The sequence below is a fragment of the Oenanthe melanoleuca genome, chromosome 8 (genome assembly GCF_029582105.1).
Source record: "Oenanthe melanoleuca isolate GR-GAL-2019-014 chromosome 8, OMel1.0, whole genome shotgun sequence".
Lineage (NCBI taxonomy): Eukaryota > Metazoa > Chordata > Aves > Passeriformes > Muscicapidae > Oenanthe > Oenanthe melanoleuca.
The window spans coordinates 22,380,134-22,405,294 of record NC_079342.1 but is presented as its reverse complement, the minus strand read 5'-3'; the positions used below and the strand labels follow the sequence as shown (position 1 = coordinate 22,405,294).

Sequence of the window (25,161 nt, the reverse complement as noted above, 5' to 3'; positions counted from 1 at the left end):
TACAGCTCAATCGTAGCTTTATTTCTGTCTTAAGGAAAAAAAATTGAGAAATACCTGCTTATTAGTGATCCAAAGCTTGATGTTACAGAAGTGACTTCTTCTTTTAATTTTGCATTAAGGTATATAAACACAGAGATCAGACAGAAGCAGGATTTTACATGCACAGACAATGTCCCAGTGACCTGCTGGTGTCATACTGTTGTTTAAACCCACAATGTAGTGTCCTCATGGAGAGGACAAAACACCATCCAGCTGAGAGGAGCTAGAAATATATCTTCCTCCTTTCTAGGCAAAAGTCATCAGCCCTCTCCTCTAACTGGGAAAAAATTGCTATTTTTTTACTAAACAAGCCCAGTCAGTCCTGGACCATGGAGTTCCAGGGAAGCAGTGTAAAATGTCAGGCCACATGTGCCCCAGCAAAGCCAGCCTACCAGGAAAGTGCTTGGGCACATTGCCAGTTCCCTGAAAGAAATCCTGCCCATCATGTGGGGGATGTGCCATATGGCAGAAAAGAATCCTCCAGATCGACATGGAAGTGAACAACATCATCCATGTGGATCTTGGGGATGTGGCTTAGTGATGGACCCAGGAGTGTCAGGTTAATGGTTTGTCCTGATGATCTTAGAGGTCTTTCTCAGCCTTAATGACTCCATGACTCTATGATCAGTCACCTTTAGGCCACACAATGCTGTCCAGCTTGGCCTTGGCCTTGACAATGAACTCACTGGAGGCACCAACAAGGGGAAGCCGTGGAGGTCCCATGGGAATGCCAGAAACAAAAGTCATTACAGCTTTAGTCTGTGCAACACCAAAACCTGGGTAGAAAAAAGCAAAACCAGGACATTTGCAGACCACTTTCCTTAAAGCAGCCTCAAAGTGTCTAAAAAAGCAGCAGTACAGATTTTCTGTGTAATCCAATATCAACCAGGCTTCAAGCATTCCTTGGAAGCAAGAAGAGGGTAATTGAAAACAAGTAACTGTGCTTGCAGACAGGAGCAACACTGCAGTAAAAATGACACCTACTTACTACATTTATTCATATGTAAGCATCCCCTCATGCAGACTCACACAGAGCCAAGCCTTGGGAATAGTGACATCCTCCTCTCTGTCCATAGCTCACAACTTCTCATGGATCTCTGGATATTTAGCGTTTGCCTTTTCATCTCTAAGGCTAAAAAATAATGCAATTCCTCTGACTTTGAACACAGGCTCTAAAGCTTGGTGAGATTCATCAGGGCTTGCATATATACAGCAAACCCACAATAAACAGTTCTCTTCATTAAATGTCTAATTAATTTAATGTAAACATTTCCTGTTTGTTTCAGTCTCCCTAAACCACTCTGCTGGTTTTAATTGCTTTTTATATTTAAACTTGATTTTGTTTCTAGAAATCATTGAATTTTTAAATGTTTTGGCTTTGTACAGCCTTCAATGAAATTCCTGTTTAATTACACCAAGACAGGAGAGAGAAGTATCAGAGCTATTCTACTTGGGCACCACCATTTCAGAAAAATTACTGTAGAAATAAAGCTGGAAATGAGCTTTTAAAAAAACCCAACAAAAAAAAACACCCTACAGAAAGAGTCAGGATAAGAACAAGGGTAAATCACAGAGTCACAGCTTTAAATCTGTGAGATTTCAGAGCAGAAGGAAGGAAGGGAGAGTGTAATCTGTCAGGGATGCTTGGTCAGCTCCCTTTGTTGAGCTCCCAACTGCTACTAAGTTGGGAAACAGCAGATGCAACAGTTTTTCTCTACAAAATCTTTCAGGAAGGAAGTTCTAAGAGTACAGCAACATGAGAGTTTGAGAAGCAGAAAGTTTGCACTTTTAGACATGAGGGTAACAGGCAGTGTTTACCCAGTTTACTTACCCAGTTTGATGACAAAATTGAGAAATTCCCCAGTGAGAAACTAGAAAAGACCAATAGTAATTTATTAACACCCAAAGATTTGAAGGTGTAAAAGCATCTCAAGCTACTACATTTATATCTTATATCATTGGTCACTTGCATGGAGATTAGAGTTGAAGGGTAAGTGGTTAAAAGGTCTTGGTTAAAAGGTAGTGATGAATGATTAAAAAAGTGAGGAGGGGTGAATAACAAAAAGTGGGGTGGAGATGAAAGAGTTTTTCTTTAATAAAGCTGCCTTGGTATGGATGACAGAACCACATGGAGAACAGCCACTGTAAAGCTGGAAGAGCAAGGAGGTTGATCCCAGTGAGGCTCAGGAAGATGCTGTACCTGGTACTGCTGTGCCAAGGCAAAGTCTGGCTTTGCAAAGGCTTGCAACATCAGATTGGTTTGTCGGCCCAAATAGTTGTATGTACTGTCAAAAAACCAAACCAAAAATAGAATTGGTAAATGCAAAGAAGGAACTTAACACCAGTGAAACAAAAGAAGTAACCACAGGCTTTTGCTGTTGACATTCTCATTACTGTGAGGCAAATTTGTGGAGTTTATGTGTGCAGCAATCTACTGTCAAGCATCTGAAGTATGTCAAGCTCCATGGAAGAAATAATAGAGCCAATTTCTCTTCCCAGTTCATTCCAAATGGAACTGCTTTTCAAAACTAAAAATTGGAAGACATCATCGGGCAATAAGGAAAGTCAATCACTTAATTTTCCAGTTGCTTGTTCATTTAATGCATTGCCTAGATAGGAACACACATATCACACAATAATTCACCTCATCAGCCTGATATGAGGGGCAGAGGACAAATCAGAAATTAAACTCAGCACAGCCCTTTTCCTCACAGACTGCTCATGTGAACTAACAATTTTAACCTCTCTGGGATTTGGTTCCTTACACAATTCAGATAGAAGTGATTACCTACTTCAAAAGTTGCCATCAGGATAAAAAGTACATTGAAACCTTTGGGTCAGCATAGAAACCAGAGCAATGATCACCCAAAGGAACATAATCTGAGATCCTGGGTTTTATGACTGTCCCATCACTAGGACTGGGGCTAAATTCTGTGTCTGTTTGCCTCTGTACATCCCTATCCTGCAAAATCTCCATTGCTGTGACTGAAGGCAGTCAGGGAAATACTATGCAGATAGTGGAAGATAAAACAGCACAGTGTATGTGTGAGGGGAAGGAGTCCAAGCCATACTGACCTTCCAACTGCTCCATTTGCCCCTATTGCCAGTGCACTCAACAGTTGCTAGTTTGGGGTGGAGGGAGAAAAAAAAAAGTAAAAAAAATTTACTTCATATAATAAAATCAAGGAGAAAAAAGTGTGGTGGGAGGGAGCAGTAAAACTGCCTTGCACTGAATGTCCAGGGTTACTTCTTCCCTAAGGCTGAAGCAAGTGAGGACCTTAGAAGAAATTATTTTTAAGAAAAGCTTCTTACCTCATCCACCCCATAAAGAAATTCAAACTCTCCTGTTTCATTCTTGTTTATGCACTGTGCCAGGTCCAAGAGATCTGTGTCACTGAACTTCACACCCTGGAAGGTGGGGATCTGTGCTTTTATCCCATCCAGCAACTCTTCCACACGAACTGTGCAGAACAACAATCTCATATGAGGGAACTCAGGCCTGTTCTGGGAGAGTTCCCTGCCCTGTCCCCATGAGAGAGACTTCATATTTACAAGTTGTTCACTCTCAGCCTAGTAAAGTATACAGCTCTAAAACAATGAGTAAGACAACAAAGAGTAAGACACTTTGACCAGATCAGAAAAAGTTTAGGAATGAACTGGCAATAACACATTTAAGACTAAATATATACCCATGCTTTCAGAAACACCATGTAACCTACTTTCCAGAGCAAATAACCAAAGAATTTGTACTTACTCTTCACACCTGTCAGAGGAGGAATGTGATAGTAATAAAATGGCACCTCAGGGGCTTCAGATGCAACCTTCTGTAAGAAAGCAACCAGCTCATCTAGAAGGAAACCATCAGGTATCCCATAAGAGAAGGAGAGACATTCATAGGGAGACACAGTTCAGATTCACAGCACAGGGGCTTGGAGAGGCCTCAGCTTGTGCACCACACAGAGCACGTCATACAAAACCCTTCACATGTCATAAAACATTCAATGTGACATAAATCAGGGGAAGACCGTAAGAAAGGCAAATACAATATTTCTTTTAAATCAAACCAGTTTCTATAGCTCCCATTCATTCTCTTACAGGTGTAACTCAGGCATGCTCTCACATGTGCCAGGTGGTTTCAGCAGGATCACTTGTGTGCAACCAAGGACAAGGGAGCAAGTTTGTGTTCACCTCCCTGGGGTATTGCTTGGTGAAGATGATGAGCAGGGTTTTGGACAACTTTTTTTGCAACATTTTAGGAACCAAAGAGTAGTTATGGCTGGCATTCTTCCTGAGAATCTTGCTCATTGACTCCTTCATAGATCTTAGCAATTTTCTCATTGACACAGAAGGAAGAAGAATGGCAAAAAACACTGCTGAACCTCACTGCCATCCTACTCTCAGTGAGGTTTCTGCTGACTTTTGTGCTGTTCCTCTGTGAGTACCAATTTGACTGCCACTGATTGTCCTGGCTGTCACTATCAGCCATTCTGGCAAGTTACTCTGGTTTCTTCTGATGCTTTCATATGAACATTTCCACTCAGAATTCATTCAGACAACTTCTCATATTTCTTTTACATACCTCCACTTCATATGGTTCTTCTATGTTATTGTCAAGATCTCAAGGACAAAATACTCAGTTTGCAAGTTTTGAGGTGACTTTATACAGACAGAACCAAACCTGATCACCTCAGAAACAGGAGCCACACCTGTGTATCTGCAGTTGCTCAACTTGGTCAGTGCCCAGCAAGGGAAAGTATGGAACCAGCTGCTTCCTAGTCTGGTTCAGATCAAGCATGAACATCAAACCATCCATTCAGAACACAGACTAGTTAACTAGACTATTCTTTCCAAAAGCAATTCTTTTTACAAAAGGCTAACAAAATACATCCCAAAAGACATCCTTCCTATTTCTTACTAGGACAATTCTGCTATCTATCATCTCTAAAAAATGTTTCTTGCAGGTTTTGCTTTTCCATTACAGTTGTGCAAACACTATAATCAGAATATTTTCCAAAGAAAGTACATGCCATTAATCCTCTAGCTGTGATGAAGGTTGGGGGTGCAATAAAAAGGCCTTAGCAATCACATCTACTCACCTTTGTTTGTGGGCTTGAAGAAGAAGGGGGCTATGACAGCAATGCCACCAGCACCTATGGCTGCTGCATGTCTTGCCTATAAAAGACAGAGCAGAAAGTATCTGAGGATATATCTGCTTCTATTTATCACACACAGAGTGAAAAATATCATATACACACCAGCTCTTGGCACTCTGGCAGATTCAGTGCTCCCACATGAATGATCACGTGGTCCAATCTGCACAAAAAAACAAATTCAGAAGATTTTGGGGAGGTTTCAGTGATGGTGAACTACCAGGCTGCCAAAATTATTTGCTTCAGCCCAGGCAGCAATGGAACAAGAACCCTAAAAAAGAGTTGAGCCTGTGTGGACCTGATGAGCAGAAACATGGAGAAAATGCTGACAGTGACAGTGGTGGTGGAAGAAAAAAGCCCATTTGCAAACATAAGTCACATGTGACTTGCTGTTGTACTTGAAAGGTTGTCAGGAGGGATGAATCTTAGCATTTTATTAGGAAATTGAAATTAAGACATCAGTGATTTAAGGGGAGGCTGGGAAGGGTAAGGAAATCAAAGTATGTCTTTACTTTGTAAACCTGTTTCTTTGCAAACCTACCAGAAGAGTTCAACCTCACAGCAGCACCTTTGACTGCTTTCTGCTCCTGTGAAGGGAATCCTCCCTGTTCCAGTTCATCAACCCCACTGCTGTTTTTTTCCTTTATATCCACAGGACATATGGATATAAAAGTTATGGACCTGAAGGCCGTGGGCCTTCACACCAGTTTATTTCTCCTCTTTATCCTTTTCCCCCAAAATAACTCCTCCTCTGCACATCCTCTGACCCAGCATCCAAGAGAAAGGCAGCAGTGAGGGGTACAAGGCTATGACAGGTACAAGAAAGGGAGAATGAAGCTGCAATTCGATACACAGCTGCAGATCCTGACTGAATTCTTTCTTTTGTTACTAACTTTGCACCTTTAGGGAAGCAGTTAAGCACTTGACACCTCAGCTTCAGTCACACCAAGTAACTTCATACATTAAAAAGTTCAGAAGCACTTTTTATTTGCTTTTCTTCTCAAGACTAAGCAAAGGGGACAGCCCTTCTTTTCCAAGCCCTTTCTCATCTCCCCACCTCTAAGTGTACCAAAGAGAAGGACTCTCACAAGCTCTCTAAGCAATAGGAAAACATACTTGTGTGATAAAGGAGATGGGGAACAAAGCCCAGCAACACAAAACTTAAAAAAAAAAAAAAAAAAAAAAAAAAAGGCATCAGCACACTTAGTTTTGCAATCTGGCATTATTATAACATAAGATCTAGAATTCCCCATTCCCTCTCAGTTACTTACTTGTCTTTTCCCTGGCACATCCATTCTTCTGCCAACTGCTTCCTCTCCTGGATGCTAAGGGACAGGCCTTCTCCTGTTGTGCCATTCACTGTATCAACACAACAAAATACAACACACTGCCTGAGGCCTCACCTACACACATCAGTTTCACTGAAGACAAGAACTAACATTCTTGAGTTGAGAAGGATCATTCAGATGAGTCTTCTCTGTCAAAACAACCTTGTCCATTCATCTCTGGGAACATCACCTTATGAAAGCACCTTACTTTATCTCAGAGAGAAATGGGGTGTGGGCAAAACCAGGTGCCTTAAGTACCTCTTGCACTGTCTCCACTGGTGAATATAAATGGCCACATTCCCTCCCACTACAGCTCCTACCAGGTAAGATCTCACAGGATTCCCATCCAGGTAAAAAGGCTGTAATGCAGTTTCTGTCACTTACCAAAAACATTCTTCACATTCTGCTCATTTACCAGGTAATCCACATACTGGCGAATCACCGTGAGGTTAATTTTGCTGCAATAAAAGGAACCACAGCAACCATTAAGTCCCCACTTATGTTATTTATTTATGCTATTAAAGTTAGCTATTTTAAACTTGGTGATTAAGAAACAAAAAAAAACCCATATATTTTGAAGCCTTGCATTTGTATACACACAGATTACCCAGAGGTAGGAAACCCTTGACCTCTGTTTAATATCTGAGGGTAGCAGCTCAGCCTCTTGCAGTTTCTCTTTCTCCTGACAAGCAGTTTGCTGTTCCAAACTTTTATTGGGAATTGCTGCAGGTTTGTCACAGCAAAGAACATTTTTGGGAGATAGGAGAGAACAGGAGACACTAAAACCTTTTCCTCTTTTGAGGGAAACAGGAGCCCTCTTGAGAGCACAAAGTTATTTGTGCAAGTGCTGGCAAATGGTTAAACTGCTGGATGGTTATAATTGCTGGATACAGAGAGTGAAATGGCATCTGCTGGATGTGACTTTGACCTCTCTCTCTCATTAAAGGATGAGGAGGGCAACAGAATTCCCTGCCAAAGAGGGGACAGAGAATTCTTGGGTTATCTTCTATGCAAGACAAACTTATTTTGTTTACTAGTGTATAATATTTCACTGTAGTTTTCATTTGTCAAAAATACAGACCAAACCTATTTTCTGGAAGTAAATTCTGATGCCTTGATAGGTTTTACACAACACCCAAAATTACATAGATGTCTTCCCAGAACATATCTGACAAAGACAATGAAGTCTAGGCAGAGGGCTCAGATCTCTCTAAATACCATATTGTGATAAATTTGAGTCATAATCAAAAAGAAATCAGAAATAAGTTTCCTTTAAAGCAAAAATCAAAGCAGTGACTGCAATGGAATGAGTTCCCTGACTGGGATGGAGCCATGTTTTCCAGCACTTAAAGTAAAGTTCACTTTTGGAGATCTGCATTAGCAAATCTCCACTGTCTCTCTCAAAAGCAGGTACAGATCCTAACACACCCCCACAAGAGCTCAGGGTTTTCTGCTGACTCCAAACAACTTGGTCTTGCAACATCAAAATGCAGTCAGGAGGCTTCCGTTTGCCACCCCTGCTCTGAAGAAAGCTGAATTTCAAGTTTCATTTTGATGTTATTTTCAAAACTGTGCTGTCCTTGCAGTATTTTCTCCAAGTTTAGACCAATTCAATGCACTCATACACACATGACTGCATGCATGACTTAGCTAAGGTAGAGAGAAGTCTAAAAGGCCTTCAGATTCTGACAATTATTTTCTAGCTCTTGAGAGTTCTTTGCAACTAGAACTGCAATTTTCTTTAGCAAATGTAAAAACACTGCAATGCTCTACACATTGATTTACTACGATAAACTTTGATTTACTATGATAAAAGTTGATTTACTATGATATGATATTGTACTATGATTTAATTTGCATCTACAAAGCTACAGAAAAGGAGATACAAGACTGATCCAAACTCTCCAAACCAGAGCAGCAATACTTGCTGGCATCAGAAGGAGGCAGAGACAGGGGAATCTCCCTCAGGTCCTATTAATAGTGGGACCAATTTAGTAGTTCCCCCGATCCCATCAGAGATCTGATTTCAAAAAAAAAAGAAAGAAAGAAGAAGGAAAAAAAAAAAAAAAAAAAAAAAAAAAGCCGCATGCAGATCAGTTCCAAATAAGAAAGAAGGAAAGTAGGGGTGGAAGGAAACAGCAATCATTGCAACTTTGACAGCTCACCCATCCGGAGTCATTGGAGTGATGGTAGCAGCTACAAGACCCTTTAACTTCTTTCGGGGTGTCATTGATCTGCTGGGAAGAAAGAGGTGTAAAAGCGATTACCGTGGCTGCTCAGATGCTTCTGCGAAAGGCTGAAACCCCGCGGGCCGTGCAGCCGAGCCGGCCGGGCAGGGAGCGGCTCTGCAGAGCCATTCCCCAGGGGAAGGATGCGGGGCAGCGGAACAGGCTCCGCGCTTCTCCTTCACCTGGATCCCCGCGGCTCCAGCGGAGCGGCACGGCCGGGCAGGAGCGGGGACAGGGCGGGGACAGCGGCAGCAGCTGACCCCGGACAGCCAGCCCCGCCCAGCCCGGCTCACCCTCCTCATCATCGTCCCATGCCCAGCCCATCTGCACGCAGCCTGCCCATTTCATCCCGTCCCGTCCCGTCCCGTCCCGTCCCGTCCCCTATGCCCAGCCCAGCACGGGCTCCTACTGCCCCTGCTTTGTGTAAGAGATGAGGCTGGTTTGGGTCATCCATCGTTATCTGCAAACTTCAGGATAAAAATAAATAAATGAACCTTTAAATACTAATAAATAACAGGATCGAGATAAACAAAATCTTGGAATGATTTGGGTTGGAAGGGACCTTAAAAGGTCACCCAGTGCCACCCCCTGGTGTGGGCAGGGACTCTTTCCACTGTCCCAGCTTGCACCAGCCCTGCCCAACCTGGCCTTGGACACTTCCAGGGATTCAGGGGCAGCCACAGCTTCTCTGGGCAACCTGTGCCAGGGCCTCACCACCCTCACACAGAGAAACCTCTTCCCAATATCCCACCTAACATCCACCCAGCCCTGTGGGATGCTGGGAGCACTCCCAATAGCAGGGCAGTGTCCCTGCTCTGGGACACGCGTGAGAAAGGCAAAGGAGCAGGCTACTCCTTGCATGCAGCCCAACATGTGGTTTCACCAGATGTGTACCATGTCCATTGGGAAGTGTGGGCTCCATGGCAGTCATGCACAGCACAATTCTCCCCATCCCACCAGAACTGCAGCTGGGCCAGGATTCAAATCTGCCCCCAGCAGATCTGACCAGTGGAATACTAGCATCCCTTAAGACAAGGTACTGCCCTGAACAGATTCTTAGCAGTAAACTTCCAAAAAATATTTCTAAAAATTGTCTTCAGTGTGCACTTTCAGATCTTCCATTAGAGCATGTTTTGAAAGCACCCAATGCCTGCAGAGAACAATCCCCTGTTGTGTGATCCAGGAGCACATTTTTCATGTATTTACATAACAACCCCAGGAGTTTGGGGCTGTGGTATTCCTCCTCCACTCTAAAATATGCTCACTGTGGGCTGTCTGTATGCAGAGATCACTCTCTGGGTTTTGGCCTTATTGGCAGCTCCTTACAAAGCACACACATTTCCCTTTTCTTAGAGGGTCATGTTGTTCTCCCAGAAATCCCCTTTATCTACACTCTTCTATTCCCATGGGTAATTTCTCTTTCTCAGTAACCTCTTCCACCTCCCCAAAGCACCAGTGTATTTCTGGAAGTTCACAGACAATTCAGTGCTCTATACAGCCATTTAGATGAAGTCCTCAAGATTTTCTGAGTATTTGAATGCCATTTTAGTGCTACTTCATGGTGTTGACAGCACAGGAGAGAAGCTTTACAGTAGCCTGGAGAGGTTCTAAGTACTCTGTAGGAGGCATAGATTGGTACAAAAGGGTTTTAGAGCAGTTTTGAGCTCTTCAGAGAAAGTTTAAAGCTGCCTGGAGGAGTTAAGAGTTGTACAGTAGAGATTTACAGGTATTTTAGATGCATTTAAAAACATATTAGTGCTGTTCCCAGCAACATGGAGCAGCTTTAGATCAGTTTAGGAGAGCTCTGAGGTGTTGAGCAGAGGTTTAGAATAGCTAAAGGAGTTTAGTACACTACAAGAATTCTGGCACATTTCACAGGACTTTGGGGCTTCTTAGAACAGTTCATAGGACGTTTAGATCAACTTAGAGCAGTTCAGAGTGGTTTTAGAGGGCTTCAGAAGAGTTTTAGCACTGTCTCTAAGCAGGAATTCCAGGGCTGCAGAAAAGAATTCTAGAGCAGTTGCAAGGAAACTGAGAAGGGCTTGAGATCTATTTTGCAACATTTTATTGCTACTTTAAGCATCGTGGTAGTAGTGTTGTTCAGAGGATTTTCAGAGTGGAAATTTTAGACAAATTTGTAACTTCTCATTGTTGTTTGTAGCCAATTAGAATAGTTTTAGAGCTGTTGAGATGGGTTGTAGAGCAGTGTGGTGCATTTTAGAGCTCTTTAAGCATTCTAGAGTATTGTGGCATAATTTTCTTTTAAAGACACACCCAAGTCTATTTTCAGAGAAATATGAAATACTGACACCTAAATGAAAATTCAGAAAATTCAGTACCTGTGATGAAATTGATGAAATTCTGTTAAATACCATAATGGCTGGCTGGTATTCAGAAGTACATCATCTGGGGAGTTGATGTGATGTCATTATGTATGTATGTATCTACCTACCTGCCTACATTTACTCTGCTCTAAATCTAAACATGCAAAAATCAGAATAAATGCTGACCTCTTGGATATTGAATTTTCATTTCAAGCTATTAAGTTTTGCTGCTGATTCTACTTGAAAAGTTGCCTGTTTAACTGTTCTAGAGTTAAGCATAACCTGGAGGATTTTCCTAATTTAGCATTTTCTTAACTGTCTTAGACAGACATTTCTTTACAGGGAGTTGGAATTACAAGCTCTTTAAAGTCACAAACCATTCTGTGATTTTCTGATTCAGGTTGCTGTGTCTGCTGCATAAAAGATGTTTTAATATGCCAAGCTGTTAATTTTTAAGATGTTGTTTTCCCTTTAGCAGTCAACAAGAGCATAATCTAATCTATGTCTCTGGAAATAGAAGGAACTGTCATGGTGCACTGGAGCCTAAGTGACCACTGGCAACCAAGAGAGTAGCAGGGATGGTACTCTTCAAGTAAAGCTCACCTCTGAACACAGCCAACAGTGCCATCTGCTGAAGACTGCAGCATTGGCTCATTCTGGGAACAGACAGGAAGAGACACCAGGTTCTTGAAGAACCCATCTCTGAAGGCCTTACTCACATCATCTAAAGAACAGAAGTGCCCACCAAAACCCCACACTCACTACCAAAATTCTCACTGTTAGAAGATGGGAGAGTTCTGATGTGATCCACACTCATGCCAGTAAGATGAGGAAGAACCTTAGAAGATAAACCCTCAGTTCCAGTTACCTCTTCATGCCTTTTTGGAAATAGAAAATATTATTTTAAGGAAAATATTTCCTTTAACATATTAATCCCTAGTCTCTGGGCCTGTTTCCATCATGTCTAGACATGTTCTCAAGTTCCTGGGACTCTCAGGGCAATTTGTGCATATCAGGGTCTTTTTCAGACATGTGAGGCTGCTCCCACCCGTGCAAAACAACCCTTCAGCAGAGTCAGGAGCTTCTCCCAGGTCCTTGGCAGAGGAGCTGCCAGGGGGTCTAACTCCATGCAGATACAGACTGGAGTAGGCTGAGAATGAGAGAGAGGGAGGGAGGGGCTAAACAGGTAAAGAAAAAGAGGAGGAAAAGATAACTTTAAAACTCTGGCAAGGGGGATTAAAAAAAAGAAAATGCAGAGCCCACTGTGATTCTGCCTAGACAGCTGTTGCCCCTTCAGAGCTATGTTTGCAAATAAGGTATATTCTGTCACAGTTTAGGCTTAAGTCTCTTGTAAACAACTTTAAAAAGCAAAAACAGCAATGCAATAAATTTGTGTCAAGACTTTTTTCCTAGCAAGCACCGTTACCTCTTTCCCTTGATGAGACACTCCTGTCTTGAAGATAAAAATTTACCTGCTGCCCTGGACAGTAACTCCAGTAACATCACATGCCCAACTTCTTTGCTGTGAAGTGAGGTTTCTGCACCATAAGATGAGGGTATGTTTACAAAAGTAAAGGCCATTTATATGCGACGAAACTCAATTCTTTTAAATTAAAATCACTGCCAAAGATTCTCTGTCAGCCTTAGGCAGCAATGCAAAACTGCCTAGAAACTTGGGTTGAGAGCACTTGATAAAACATGTGAGTGGCCACACGTCCCTGCCTGTCCCTCACACCTCCATTCTCCATATTACACTACAGACTTGCCAGCTACAAGAACGTGACTCAGAGTTATCATTAACCACACTATAACAACACACTTTTTTCCTGGGTTCCTCCAGTCCTGACACAATTAGGTCAGTGGAAAAGATTCCTGCTTGTACAAACAGACTGTGTTTGCCAGGGATAAAGGTAACTTACAACACAACTGCATCAATGTGACAGCAGCCGTTGTAATGCTGCCACAGAGCAGATGGAAGCAGTTTGCTGTGGAGAATGCTTCTTGTTACAGAGAGGAAAAGTGGAAATCACAAGTGATCATATCACAGGCTTGTCCTTATCCAATCAAAGTTATTATTTAAGTACCAGCTCATTACAGTGTTCCATCACAGATGAAAACAGTAAAATTAAGGTACAAACCACATGCTTTAGTCTGCTTGTGCCCTCATCTCGGCTCCTTAAGGCAAGGGAACAGAAAAATATTGCTTTGTTAGTCGTTCTAGAAAATGCCAGCCAAGTCCCAGATGCATATTTATGACATTACACAGAGGTCAAAGGTCACAGAGTCTTTGAGATTTAATGGCTGCTGTGTACCTGGATTTTCCTCTATTTGGAGGTACTAGTGAGACTAGTGTGTCTGCTTGCACCATCCCCATTCTCTAAGTTTAGGAATGTATATATACAGAATACATGTCCCCATGCCTGCCCTACTGCCTCATGCAGCTGTTGACACGTTCTCTCAATGTTTATGTGTAAAAACAAGAGTGCTGGAAAACAACCTCTTGGCAAAACACTGTGGATTGTTCTCCAGCCTGGGGGTGCTCCACCACAAACAGTCAACTCTTTGTCAGGGACATCAGCTGGACATACACAAACTCACTGGGGGTTTGTTATGGGCCTCTCTGTTTCAGAAACCAAATGAGAAGCAACTGTGGGCTTGTCTTTATCTACAGAGTTTTTGCCCCCCTTCCAAGGTAATACTTCTCAGTGCTTACCACTGGTGTAAATTTGTGGAGATTTGCCAAACTATTGTTGCTGATTGTTTTTCATATGGCCTTTTCTACTCTGAAGGTGTTCAAAAACACTTCCATCCCTGGGGTGACAGGGTGAGGTGACAGCTCACCTCACACCATCCCATGCCTTTGCCTCCCTGTAGCTCCCAAGCAAAGACCAAGTGGCTTCTGCTCCTCCAAACCCCCTCCTGATGTACCTGTTTGACCCAAGTAGAGCACAGGTGAAATGGAGAAATATTCAACCCCATAAAATAAAAAGCACAAAGCATGCAGAGAACTTACACATTTCAGGCCTCAGCCTGTTCAAATAAACTCCAGTAGCAAATGACTGTCCACTACCCTCTTCTGTGGCTCTGGAGAGATTTGTGGCTTTAGAGATAAATTCACAATTGCTATTTGATTTGGTTTTACTTCCCTTTTCAGAACAGGAGTGTATCTCATAGCATCCTGATGAAGTTCCCAGCAAGCAAAGTGGGTTTCCTGTTAAAAGTCATTCCCAGCTATTGATGTCAAATGTTCCTGAGAGCTCAGCTGAATTTGGCTGCAAGGAATTTGCACAAACCATGACAAGCGGAGAGGTGTTCTCAGAATACAAACTGTGGAGTTTAATCTGCTCTATTGTGCTGGTACCAAACTATGTCTGGAGCTGCAGCTGGCTAAATGAAGAGCCCAGCTTCGCTGTGTGTATTATAAGCAGGACAGGATTTCACAATAGCTTTGTATAACCCCTTTGTGCAGATATCCAAGGGCTAAGAGGGCTGATTAACCTCAAATGCCGCTCAGAACAGCCAGCCATCAGAGAACACTGTCTGTCTTTCATAACATGCCAGCAAAAATCTCGTGAGGATGGTCTCAGCAGAGTGTGCAGCCAGATTTCTACCTACCCTTTACCCCTGTGGTAAAAAGGAAAAGCTGGCATTCTGTATAGCACCACTCTCCCGTAATCCAAGGCGGGTGGGGGGAAGAGACACATAATTGATGTGAAATCCTTTCTCCCAAAGCACAAAACCTGCCACTGACCCTGTCATAAGTGGGCACACAGCCATGGCAAACAGGGGAAGTTACACAAGGGTGCAAAACTGTTTATGGAGCCAGATCACACACTAGTCCCAGTGTTGCCTTGTGGGTAGTAGGTGGGGCTTTTGGCATTTGCGTGGGGGCTCTCCAATGAGACCCAGAGCAGGAGAAGGCTCCAGCCTTCTGGTTTTCATAACAGTAGCCCCCTCCAGTAGGGTTGAGGCATGGGAGGAGCTTGCCCAAACTCAAATAAACACTGACATGCAGCATCTTATGAGGATGTGCAGCCTCCATAGGACACACTACAACAGCTAGAAGGACAAGGACAGCTGAAACTGTAAGTATGTCTACCTTCTCCACTTCCTTAATAGTACTAGTAGTTTGTGGAGTGGCAGGTTCTGGCTGCACTTACTTGTGCTAGCAATGTAACCTGCTGCCTGGCCCTTTGGCCCATGTGTTAACAGCTGCAGAAAAAAAACTAAATGCCCTATAGACATTTATATTTATTGATAGGCATTTCAAAGTTCAGCTTTCCCGTACATCTAAGAAAATTCAACTGTATCCGGAGGATTCTTCTGTTTGTCTCTTCTATCCCAAAGCATTGTTTTACATAATTTAAAAAAATACTTCTAACATGCAGTCACTGACAGTACTGGCTATAAAGTTACAAAATCCAGAGCTGTGAGGTCAACCCAGTAGTTAAGGAAAAGTATGTTGGGAATCAGCTGGAATTAGCCAGGAAAGAGAAATCAGCTCTGCAGTAGCTAATACAAGCGTTAAGCAACATCTTTGTCTTTGAAGTGGCAATAAATTGTTGTAGGAAGTTTCAGTGTAATTGCTCGTATTTGCTTCTAATTGTATGGATTCCTGCTTTATGATGCTTTGTTGATTTGCAAACATCATGGATAAAGTCTGTTAACAGAGTACAACTGTGCAGTGGTCCCTGGTGACCATCATTCCAGCCAGGTCTTCTGGAGATGATGCACCTTCAGGCTGGGACAGGGAAGGGAACAGCATCTGCCTTTACTACTGGCAGCTGTGTCCAGCTGTTTGATTCTGACCTTCAGTGACAACTGAAGCAGCTACTGGAAAAAGCTCAACATTTAAGTGGCTCCACATATTACATGTTTTACAGACTCTAAAGGAACCCAGTATCACCGGGTTTCTGGCCTATTGTGTGTATGTGTTTGTTTTAGTAAAAACTTTTCAACCTCAGAGCCGAAGAACTCTTCGTAGCCACCTCTAGGCAGGGAACAGAAAGGGATTAATAGACTTCAACAGTAGTCCAGATATGGAAGGAGATGGAACAGCCAAGAAATTAGTTAAGTAGTATGAGGCAATGGATTTTACAAAAACTCACATTGCTACTCAAGAAACAGATAATTAAGTTGTAGTCTGAGAAGACAACATTCTATGACCGAAGAATCCAGATAATCACTGAATTATGTCCTCTTTGCAACACGAAGTGCAAAGGACATTGTAAAGTAACAGAAGGCAGAGACTGTCAGAGTGTGGGTCATACATTACAGTCTGCCTGGGTAACAGAAATATAGAGGACACTAAAATCTCAGCATTTAACCAGATTTGATTATTTCAACGGTGATTTTAAGTATTTTTGCTTGCTTTGTTTGGGACAGCTTTTCTAAGTTTTCGCCTTTTTTCTTCCCATGTGAAGGCTGTGGAGGAAAGTAGTTATTCATTCTGAAATCCAGAAGATCTAATTTACCCACAGGCTAAAGGCCTTTAAAGTCATCAGCTATTATGAGAAGCTAAATAAAGCTAAGAGTACAGTCAACACCAGATCATCCACCACACCACTTCTGCTTTTTCATCCAGGAGCAAACAGACTGAAGTCCTATTGACTTACAGATTTCCACAAAACTCCCACTTGCAGAATCTCACTTTGCTGTCAGGAAATACCTGTAATGGAGAAGCAAGGGAGTGTATCCTGAAAGAACACTTCCTCCAGTAGAGGTAGTTTCTTGGTCCTGCAGGGCTAAATGGCTTTCAGCCTTTTTTCAGGCCTCCCACCAGTTCAGCAACAACTGAAGTGTCTTAGTACCGTATTAATTTAAGAGATGCCAATGAACTGTGCCTGCCTTTCAGCTCTGTCAAGATGATCAAGTCCTTCAAGCAAACATTTCTGTCCCTGGACCTGCAGTCCCCTCGCTGGAGCTCAGTAGAGGCAATGGTAACTGCAACAATATTCATAGGCTGATTTGGAAAAAGTAGCTACTAATTTCTGTCAACACCCATCTCATGGTTACTGTGACTTTCCCTACCTTTCAGGCAAAGGACTATGAACTGCGTCAGTATGAGACAGCAAAGTGGGTCAGCACAGTGATCAGGGGAGAAACCCAGAAGGAAGCAATGCGCCAGGGCTTCTGGAAACTCTTCCACTACATCCAGGGAAAGAATGAAAAAGGTAGGACATGCTGGCTTGTCATGTAAAGAATTACAAGTAGCTAGCACAAATAACAACCAGAGGAACTGGGAGATACAGCTTAAGACACCTGGTTTTCCTTTCTTCTAGAAGCTAAGATTGATATGACTGTGCCAGTGACCTGCCTGGTAAAATCAGGCTGCGCAGACTTCAAGATCTCCTTCTTTGTGCCATTTGAACACCAGGACTGCCCTCCCCAGCCCACTGACTCGGATGTGTTCATTGAGGAACGGAAGGCAGCAGCTCTCTTTGTCCGGTAAGCAAAACCAGCACAGCTGACACCTGGAATCCAGGTCTGCCCTTAAGTGTGGGCTACACTTTTATAAGAGATGATAAAGTATGGGTAGACCCTGCTGTTCAGAGCTTTAATTGCTAAAACCCAACCCTTAGGAAATCTAGTTTGGGTGTCTTACCACTAAGTCAAATGACCAAGTTGTGAAACACTAATTTGTTAGAAGACACTTGAAATTTGCACTAAGTTTCATACAGATGCAACCTTGAGAAACACCTTCTGAAGACCATTTGTTTTACAGAACATCTAAACCACTCTCCTAGCACCCTTTTTTATTTGCAGTCATGAACTGACATAACACATGCATGACAGTTCTTACTTGGGTTCTTGATTGTTTTAAATATTACCTTTGAAGACAGCATAAACAGCCAGGCTGCTTGACTGCTAGTTCTGCATGAGCAGCACAAGTGCTCAAACTTGCTTTGCAAGTCTACAGCTTCTGTCTGTGAAATAAAGGCCAGGGCTTGGACCTAAAAAAATCTCCCTCTCATTTTTACCAGGTCCTTTGGTGGATTTGCCTCTCCAGAGAAATATGCTGAGGAAGCTGATGCCTTGGCCAGAACCTTAAGAAACAGAGGCCAACCCTTCCACGAAGACTTCTTTTATACTGCAGGCTATGACAGTCCCTTCAAGCTCTTTAACAGGCATAACGAAGTGTGGTATTTTAAAAAGTAACATGATGGGAGAATATGAAGAGGCTACTAATCAGCTCTGGATGGAAATAGACCTTATGATTGGCTTTTGTTTTAGTGCAGGAAAGATTTAACTTGCATGTGGACACAATGCCTAAATTTATTTTCTCTAGGATGAAGTACGTTCTAGATAAAAACACTTCAAAAATCACACCAGGTGGAGTGGGCAGGAAACAAACTTACTCCTCTTAGTGAAAGGCTCTAAGCAACACCAATAATCTTAAAATAATCCTGCTGAAGTTAATTAGGTATGTAGCTTTACTTCTCACTAGAAGTACTACAGCACTTAAAGTGTTATGGAAAGGGAGTTCTTCATAACTGATTTTCATAAGATGATTTTTTGTACTGACATCATCCTTGGGAACAGGGAGGAATTTAAATGAATTTTTCAGAGAAGCAAGTTTCCATTAAGGAGCATTAGAAAGCCATAACATCTTAGCAGCCCTTAGTGACTTACCAACAGCAACTGTTGTTAATTAGTACTATCAAAATTTCCCACCTCTCCAGCTTTACTTTTTTCCCTCATGAAGGCTGAATGTTGTTTAAATCCAGGACCCTTGGAAAAGGGTCTTTAAGTCCAAGCCATGCACTTGTTCTGAGATCTGCACCTGAACACGTAATACCAGGATTACTGGTGAAATATTATTTCAGTAGCAAATTTACAAGTATTAAGTTTTGCTGTCACTTGAAACACTTGAAATACTCAAGTTATTTAGCTTTGTCTAAATATGGTCACCTGCAGCCTGCACCCCAGCAGTACTTGACACCTCAGTTAAGACACTTGCAGGACTAGCATACCTATTTAGTCCATGCTCTAAATCAAGCATTTTCAATCTTAATATAGCAGCTTGGAGGGGTTTTGCATCAAGTTGTTTCAGCCAGAAAGGAGGTCACAACACCAGGTAGAGTTTGCAGATTTTTATTGGCTCCAATAAGCATCAGGCAAACATTACCAGTGAAGTAAAAAGACATCAGCTTTTTTAATGTTATTCATGTAAGTGTAACCCATTCATCAGCAATCTTCCACCTATTAAGACAGACATAAGAACCATTATAAGGTACCAAACCAGCACAAGAAGCTTGACGGGAACATCTCAGACCTTAGAATTTCATCTCTATTCAGTGAGAGAGTTCAAGCTAAGGTTTCATCACTTGTTCCACCAAATACATTATTACAGCAGTTACACTCACCTCCTTAATTCTTCATATGCTAGTTTCAGAATTGCCTCTTCACCTAAATCAAGAAAACACAGTTAGCATATGCAGCAGCACAACAGCTAAAAAGCTCCACAAGAGCTTGGTAACCTCAGAAATGGAACGGAAAGGGTAATATCACAGTAACTCATTTGGCAGAATCAATCTCATCAGTGGCTACAACTATTTCCTTAAGTTTTTAATAAATTTATTTGTGGACTTACCCAATGAGCTGCAGACAGCACAGTCCCTTCCTGAGGAAGAGAGAAATACTTTCAGAATAACAGACGGGGGCACTATATGCAAGATTTATTCATCTATGAAGTTCTACTCAAACCTTTACCTAAAAGGAAACTGACTTTTACCTGGCATCTTAAGAGTTGAACTTACAACACTCAAAGAGGATACAAAGCTTACAAATCTTAACTGGAAATACAGAATTACTAACATTGGAAGAATCAGGGAAAGTAAAAAGCCATTACTTTGCAATACTATCTCTCCCAACAGTGTTTTATTTCAGGATTTCAAGTACCTAAAATACAAGTCCCATAGGTTTTCAAGATGGCTTATATCTTTGAAAGCATTTGTAGTGTTCCAGTTTGAAAATAAGTTTCTACAGCAATCTAGAGTTTCAGCTAAATTTGTGCAGAGCCAATATAAAGCTTAGTAGTAACAACTGCTAAGTGACAGCCACAGCACAAGGTTTTTTCATTTTAATTCCAGAGTGCAGTGTTACAGTAGTGCCCACAGATCAGCCAGGTACAATAAAGGGAAGACAAATCAGATGTCTTATGGGACTAATTTTAGGCACCACTATTTAAGCATTCAGCACAAAGACAATACTTCAGAATTTATTAAAGCCCATGTACCCTACACTTACCTCAGACATATCCATCTTGTTTCTTTAACTCCACGCAAGCTTCACCCTGTGAAGAAGTGAAATTGTACTAACACACTTTTGGCAATGGTTTGAGAGTGTGAATGTGGGTACTGTTTCAGCACAAGAGCTCTCCTCAGCCTCTTTCAGAGAGATTCCCATTGCTTAGAATTCATCACAAACAGTACATGCCAAGAGTGGATTCATGTTTTCCTTTTTTTTGTCCTTTAAAGGGGGACCTGACCTTACTCCCAACCACATCCTCATTCACATCACCATAAAAGCTCTGATCTAGCCATCAAGAAACAATTTACCACATAAGCATTTAAGATCAGTGTTACTGCATGAAAGAGCCCACTAAATTTAAATAGCAGGAAGTTCAACAGCAGGTAATTGTACTGCATTTGCTCAGCCTAGAAGGTGTGGGAACCTGGTAGCACAGAGCTTTTCTTATCAAGCAGGAATTCAAAAGCAGTTATATATTTAAAATGGCCACCACTATTTCTTTTTAGTCACAGAAAGCACTTAATTTCGAGTTTGAGATACACAGTACATTAAGTGAGTGAATCCTGCAGGCTGCTGGCATATCTGTGACCTTTTTTTATATAGAAAAGGTAGTAAAATCTTTAAGAAACCCGCTTAATGCTGCAGCTGCAACATGAAGGCCAAGATATCTTGTAACTTTTTCATTTCCTGTATCACACAGTTCTGACCAGTCACTCATGAGCTAGCAACTTACTTTTGCTGGCAGCAATACCAGGTGCATCACTTCTTCCCAGCTCTGTGACACCTGGATGAAAGCAAACCATTAGGACAGTGCAGAAACAAGCACAGAAAGAAGAAATCCAGGTCAGGTGCCTGCAGTCAGATAGAGCTAATTACAGACCTCCATGATTGAAGTCAAGGCAGTCACGTCTCATCACACAGGCAGCCCACACTGTCAGCCCCTGTGCAGCCCTGCTGTAGGGCTAGGCTGCTATGGGCAAGAGGGCAAATACCTAAATAGCACCATCAGAGCAAATTCTAGAGCTCACAGTGACAAGTTTTAATGCACACCAGCCTGAGAAGACTGGGCTCCAGCCAGCAGTTTTCATTTAAAACATCCCCTTGTTTTGGCTGAGATGCAAGCCACAGCCAATGGGACCCCTGCCCTTTTCCCCCTAGCTGACAAGTTGCCTTAACTTGTGGGCCTATGTTGAAATCCTAATACTTAGGAAGTTCAAACAAGTACTTACCTCACAATGAGAAATATCTGGAAGCCTGCAAAATAAAATTTGCTATTAGGCAGGGTTCAGCAGGAAGCTATAGCTTTAAGAACATTTCAAGTAAAATACTGTATCAGAGGTTCAAGTTTAATCCTCATGGGGATCAGAGACCTGATTCAACATCATTTACAGTAGGCTGCAACACTCCCATCCCCCTTCTGAAGGCAGGTTGTAAAGCAATTTCCCAGCACTCTTCAACACTGAGATGCTCATTCCTCAACTCCAGTGTGCTGAAATTGCATGAAGGAGCAAACCTTGCAATTGCAGAGTTCACTGATACGAGCTTTGTGTAACCAAGTTGTGCATATTAAGCAAAATTATTCTGGACGCTAAATTTAGAGTAATGTGGCATTCACCATTTAGTTTTAACAGGAAAATTCTAGAGACCATTAACACCACAATTATTTCATGCTCTTACTGTACAGTGCAGGAAGCTAAAGGCACACCTATGGTATTAACCTTTGCCTCATGCTTTTAAGAACAAAATAAATTTGCAAGCAACTCTAAAAGCGAACTCTTGCATGCAGCAGAGACAAAAGCAGCATCCACCTAAAAAAATGAAAGTTTTTTAATTACCTCTAATTAGGAAGGCCTCGTCTTCACCAATATCAGCAACAGGTGAAACAGTTTGTTACAGAAGAGGCATGGGGCTCCTTTGTCCAGGGAAGCCTGCAAAGCAACAAGACTTTTACAACCTGAAGCACTAATACTTGATTAACCTTATTCTGCTATATTTTGTGCTTGACTTCACAACCACATCCTATTCTTCATCTTTCTGTTCATCTTAATTTTTTTTGTTTAACCCACTTACTAGTCTCCTGAGATATATTTTTAAAACACATTCACAGAGCAAAAAAGTTTCACATTCAGCTTCCCACATGATTTGTTTGAAATAGCCTGAGCTACAGGAGGCTGCATCAGATAGGAGGCGAAAGACAGTAATTTTGTTCACCACAGGTCATCTGCTGAACTATGCAGTCATCACAGCAGCCTTTCCAGAGAGCAGGGATGAAATGAGTTTTTACAGATGTCAGCAATGCAGTACTTACCTTGTAACAGCTTATAGTTTAATCTCCCAGAGCCTGCAACAATAGAAAACAAAATCAGATCCCTTCAGCCTTTGTGCCCAAGCCCATAGTTCCCATTGGGAGTACACAAGAGCCAGATACATCAGATAGGGGCGAAAAACAGAAGTATTCATCAAAGGATATTCTGCTGAACTATGCCATCATCATTGTATCTGTTTGGAATCACAGTACCAAGCAACCACCTCTTGTGACTGCTTTGAAAAGTACGTTTTCCCCAAAATAAAAAGAAATATTTAAGAGTTTGACTACCAGCAAATGTAAATTGTTTCTGGTTTTGATGGATATTAATCATTAAATACATCCCATCCTTCTTACAGCAGTGTTTTATTAACAGTTTTGTGGAAGAAACCACAAAGCTGACTGCACTGTATGTGAAGTACATATTTCTTACCTTCTTAGGTGATGTTCCTTCTGCATACATCTGAAGTGCAGGATTCAAATCCTAGAAGTAGAAAAACTTGTAAACAGTATATTCAGCAGTCAAAGCATCAAGGGCATTTTTAAGTTGCAGTGCCTCAGAAAACTGTTATGGTGGTAAAAGTGCTCATCACTCTCTTGGTCAAGAGTAGCAAATAAGTGTCATCACTGTGGCACCAGAAGGATAGCTTTGCTCAAGGAATTAAGCTGTTTCCTGATATCATCAGAGCAGAAGATGCTGTCTAAACAAATGCTAAGCACCATTTTATATTTAATTTTCAAGAACATTTTTTTTACCTTGGGAAGAAGTAGCTTTAAGCCTCCACATGTGGCAGCAAATCTGGAAGAGATGAAAATGTTGAAGATGTTGGCAAAATTAGGGAGCTTCCTGGCAATCAGATTAGAAAGCCTCAGCATTTAGTTTTCAGAAATCACTTCTGACCACTACTCTTATACTGAAACCATCACAGGCTTTGAGATTTACTCAACATTAATCCCCACAGTTACCCATTCTCTACAACATACTCCAGGCAATTTTCCCAAAACATTATTGCTGTGAACAAAAAACCAGCAGTAAGGGAGGAAAAAAGGGATCTGAGAGTACTCTCACAGTCTGGTTTAATCTGAGCAGTATTTCATAAACAGGAGCCTCATAAACATTCTCCAGGACAAATAAACAGGTGACTTTGCCCAGCAGAGATGGGAGGTCTGCCCCAGACACTTACAGGCAATGCCTGAATTACAACTGCTGATACTGTAACTCCCTGGTACAACAGTACTCCAGTCTAGTTGGTGCACACAAATCCAACATTTGTCAATTTTAACTCCAATTTTAACAAGCAACATTTACCTGCACTGAAGCCAGAAGAAGGAAGAGTGCAGCTGATACATGTTGAACTAAAAAACAAGAAAGCATATTAGTTTTTCTTCTTCCAAAAAGGAAACAATGTTCACAAATATTACTCTGCAAAATTCAAGCAACATCCAAAATACTTGAGTCTCAAAATTTTCCCTGATGCAATCCAAATTTTGGCTCTTTGAAGAATTGAGGCCACAAAAAATACTTGCTATTATATATTTTTTAGCAGTATGCAATCACTAAACTACTTTGTTTTCTTTCTACAGCATCGATTCTGTGTATTATCACTGGAACAGTCAGGCAGGCATGACCTTTGGCTGTTCAGAAAGGCCCAGTGATGCTCTCAGCCATCAAAAGTATTCTATGCCCAGCTCAGATATGTTGGTGTTCATCACCCTTCTCAGATGTCCCTACCAACATAGTTTTCATCATGTGCAGAGCATAAGGAAGTGAAGCGAGCCATTTCTCTTTAAACGTGCTGAGTCAGGATTTATAAGGACCACGGAGTCCAACTCTTAGACTTGTACAGGACTATCGCCAAGAGTCACCATGTGCTCCTGAGAGCACTGCCCAAACGTTTCTCAAAGCCCAGCAGCCTTGGGGCTGTGGAGCCAGTTCTTAATCCTTCTACACATCCCAGCTGTGCAGGGATCCTTCACCCTGCCATTACTGCTTTTTGCACAATGTTTCCCATTTAGGTTCAAAAACAAGCTCCTCAAAGCCCAGCGCAGTTAAAAAAAATCCAAACCTACAAAAACCGGGTACCCATCGTTTGTATTTACAGCGGGCCCCCGCTTACATATCGCTTGTATTACAGGGGACACGGGCCACGACCACATCTAGGCTGGCAGGCAGGACCCCGAAACCCAAAGCATGAGCTATTAGCATGTGAGGCCCCACAGGATCCCCCTCATACATCCGCAGGGCCGCCATGAGGCGGAGCCCCCGGCGGTGCAGGCCGCGGACCAGGCCCGGCCGCGCAATCCACTTCCATCCTCCCTCGCCACCTCCCATCGGCGACCGAGCCGCACCCGCGCGGACTCCAGGCCGCCCCCCGGAGCGGCACCGCTGCACCCCGAGCGTGGAACCGCCCCCCACTCACCAGCGGAGCCCCCATGACATCAAACACCCACAGCACCGCAGGACCTGAAAAGGGCGAGCGCCCCGCGCCCGTCTCTTATATAGCGCAGGTCACGTGGTGCCGGCGTGGCCACGCC

At 42.3% G+C, this 25,161-nt stretch overlaps 2 protein-coding genes, 1 long non-coding RNA gene and 7 other non-coding genes across 14 annotated transcripts; 1 reads left to right on the top strand and 9 right to left on the bottom strand.

The window, feature by feature from the left end:
- NPL (N-acetylneuraminate pyruvate lyase) lies at positions 1–9,060 on the bottom strand. Of its 2 annotated transcripts, none has more exons than XM_056497154.1 (12): positions 8,928–9,060; positions 8,683–8,751; positions 6,902–6,975; positions 6,461–6,548; positions 5,295–5,352; positions 5,136–5,211; positions 3,794–3,886; positions 3,352–3,500; positions 3,115–3,161; positions 2,240–2,324; positions 1,871–1,910; positions 1–815 (listed from the first exon to the last, which is right to left on the bottom strand). In XM_056497154.1, exons 2-12 carry the CDS (start codon positions 8,745–8,747, stop codon positions 664–666), a joined length of 927 nt encoding a protein of 308 aa, XP_056353129.1. In that variant the 5' UTR covers positions 8,748–8,751; positions 8,928–9,060; the 3' UTR covers positions 1–663. The 2 variants fall into 2 exon arrangements, with proteins under 2 accessions (XP_056353129.1, XP_056353128.1); XM_056497153.1 differs by having other exon boundaries at positions 8,683–8,754; positions 8,928–9,024.
- A 5,903-nt stretch (positions 9,061–14,963) lies between these two features.
- Positions 14,964–19,664, top strand: HEBP2 (heme binding protein 2). Its single transcript, XM_056497151.1, has 5 exons — positions 14,964–15,154; positions 16,924–17,008; positions 17,107–17,242; positions 17,351–17,516; positions 18,053–19,664. Exons 2-5 carry the CDS (start codon positions 16,934–16,936, stop codon positions 18,225–18,227), a joined length of 552 nt encoding a protein of 183 aa, XP_056353126.1. The 5' UTR covers positions 14,964–15,154; positions 16,924–16,933; the 3' UTR covers positions 18,228–19,664.
- On the bottom strand, positions 19,148–25,049 carry LOC130255992 (uncharacterized). 4 transcript variants are annotated; one of them, XR_008841048.1, is made up of 11 exons: positions 23,936–25,041; positions 23,383–23,425; positions 23,060–23,110; positions 22,630–22,662; positions 22,157–22,249; positions 21,551–21,575; positions 21,055–21,105; positions 20,319–20,364; positions 19,663–19,692; positions 19,436–19,478; positions 19,148–19,271 (listed from the first exon to the last, which is right to left on the bottom strand). It is a non-coding gene; the product is annotated as an uncharacterized LOC130255992 (long non-coding RNA). The 4 variants fall into 4 exon arrangements; XR_008841047.1 differs by having other exon boundaries at positions 19,148–19,478; positions 21,055–21,575; positions 23,936–25,046; XR_008841046.1 differs by having other exon boundaries at positions 19,148–19,692; positions 23,936–25,045.
- On the bottom strand, positions 19,547–19,617 carry LOC130256525 (small nucleolar RNA SNORD47). Its single transcript, XR_008841140.1, has one exon. It is a non-coding gene; the product is annotated as a small nucleolar RNA SNORD47 (small nucleolar RNA).
- LOC130256519 (small nucleolar RNA SNORD79) lies at positions 20,427–20,502 on the bottom strand. The gene has a single exon (XR_008841134.1). It is a non-coding gene; the product is annotated as a small nucleolar RNA SNORD79 (small nucleolar RNA).
- On the bottom strand, positions 22,489–22,574 carry LOC130256529 (small nucleolar RNA snR60/Z15/Z230/Z193/J17). The gene has a single exon (XR_008841144.1). It is a non-coding gene; the product is annotated as a small nucleolar RNA snR60/Z15/Z230/Z193/J17 (small nucleolar RNA).
- LOC130256528 (small nucleolar RNA snR60/Z15/Z230/Z193/J17) lies at positions 22,743–22,823 on the bottom strand. The gene has a single exon (XR_008841143.1). It is a non-coding gene; the product is annotated as a small nucleolar RNA snR60/Z15/Z230/Z193/J17 (small nucleolar RNA).
- Positions 23,180–23,261, bottom strand: LOC130256518 (small nucleolar RNA SNORD24). The gene has a single exon (XR_008841133.1). It is a non-coding gene; the product is annotated as a small nucleolar RNA SNORD24 (small nucleolar RNA).
- Positions 23,492–23,558, bottom strand: LOC130256533 (small nucleolar RNA SNORD75). The gene has a single exon (XR_008841147.1). It is a non-coding gene; the product is annotated as a small nucleolar RNA SNORD75 (small nucleolar RNA).
- LOC130256526 (small nucleolar RNA SNORD74) lies at positions 24,308–24,387 on the bottom strand. The gene has a single exon (XR_008841141.1). It is a non-coding gene; the product is annotated as a small nucleolar RNA SNORD74 (small nucleolar RNA).
- Positions 25,050–25,161: the final 112 nt, after the last annotated feature.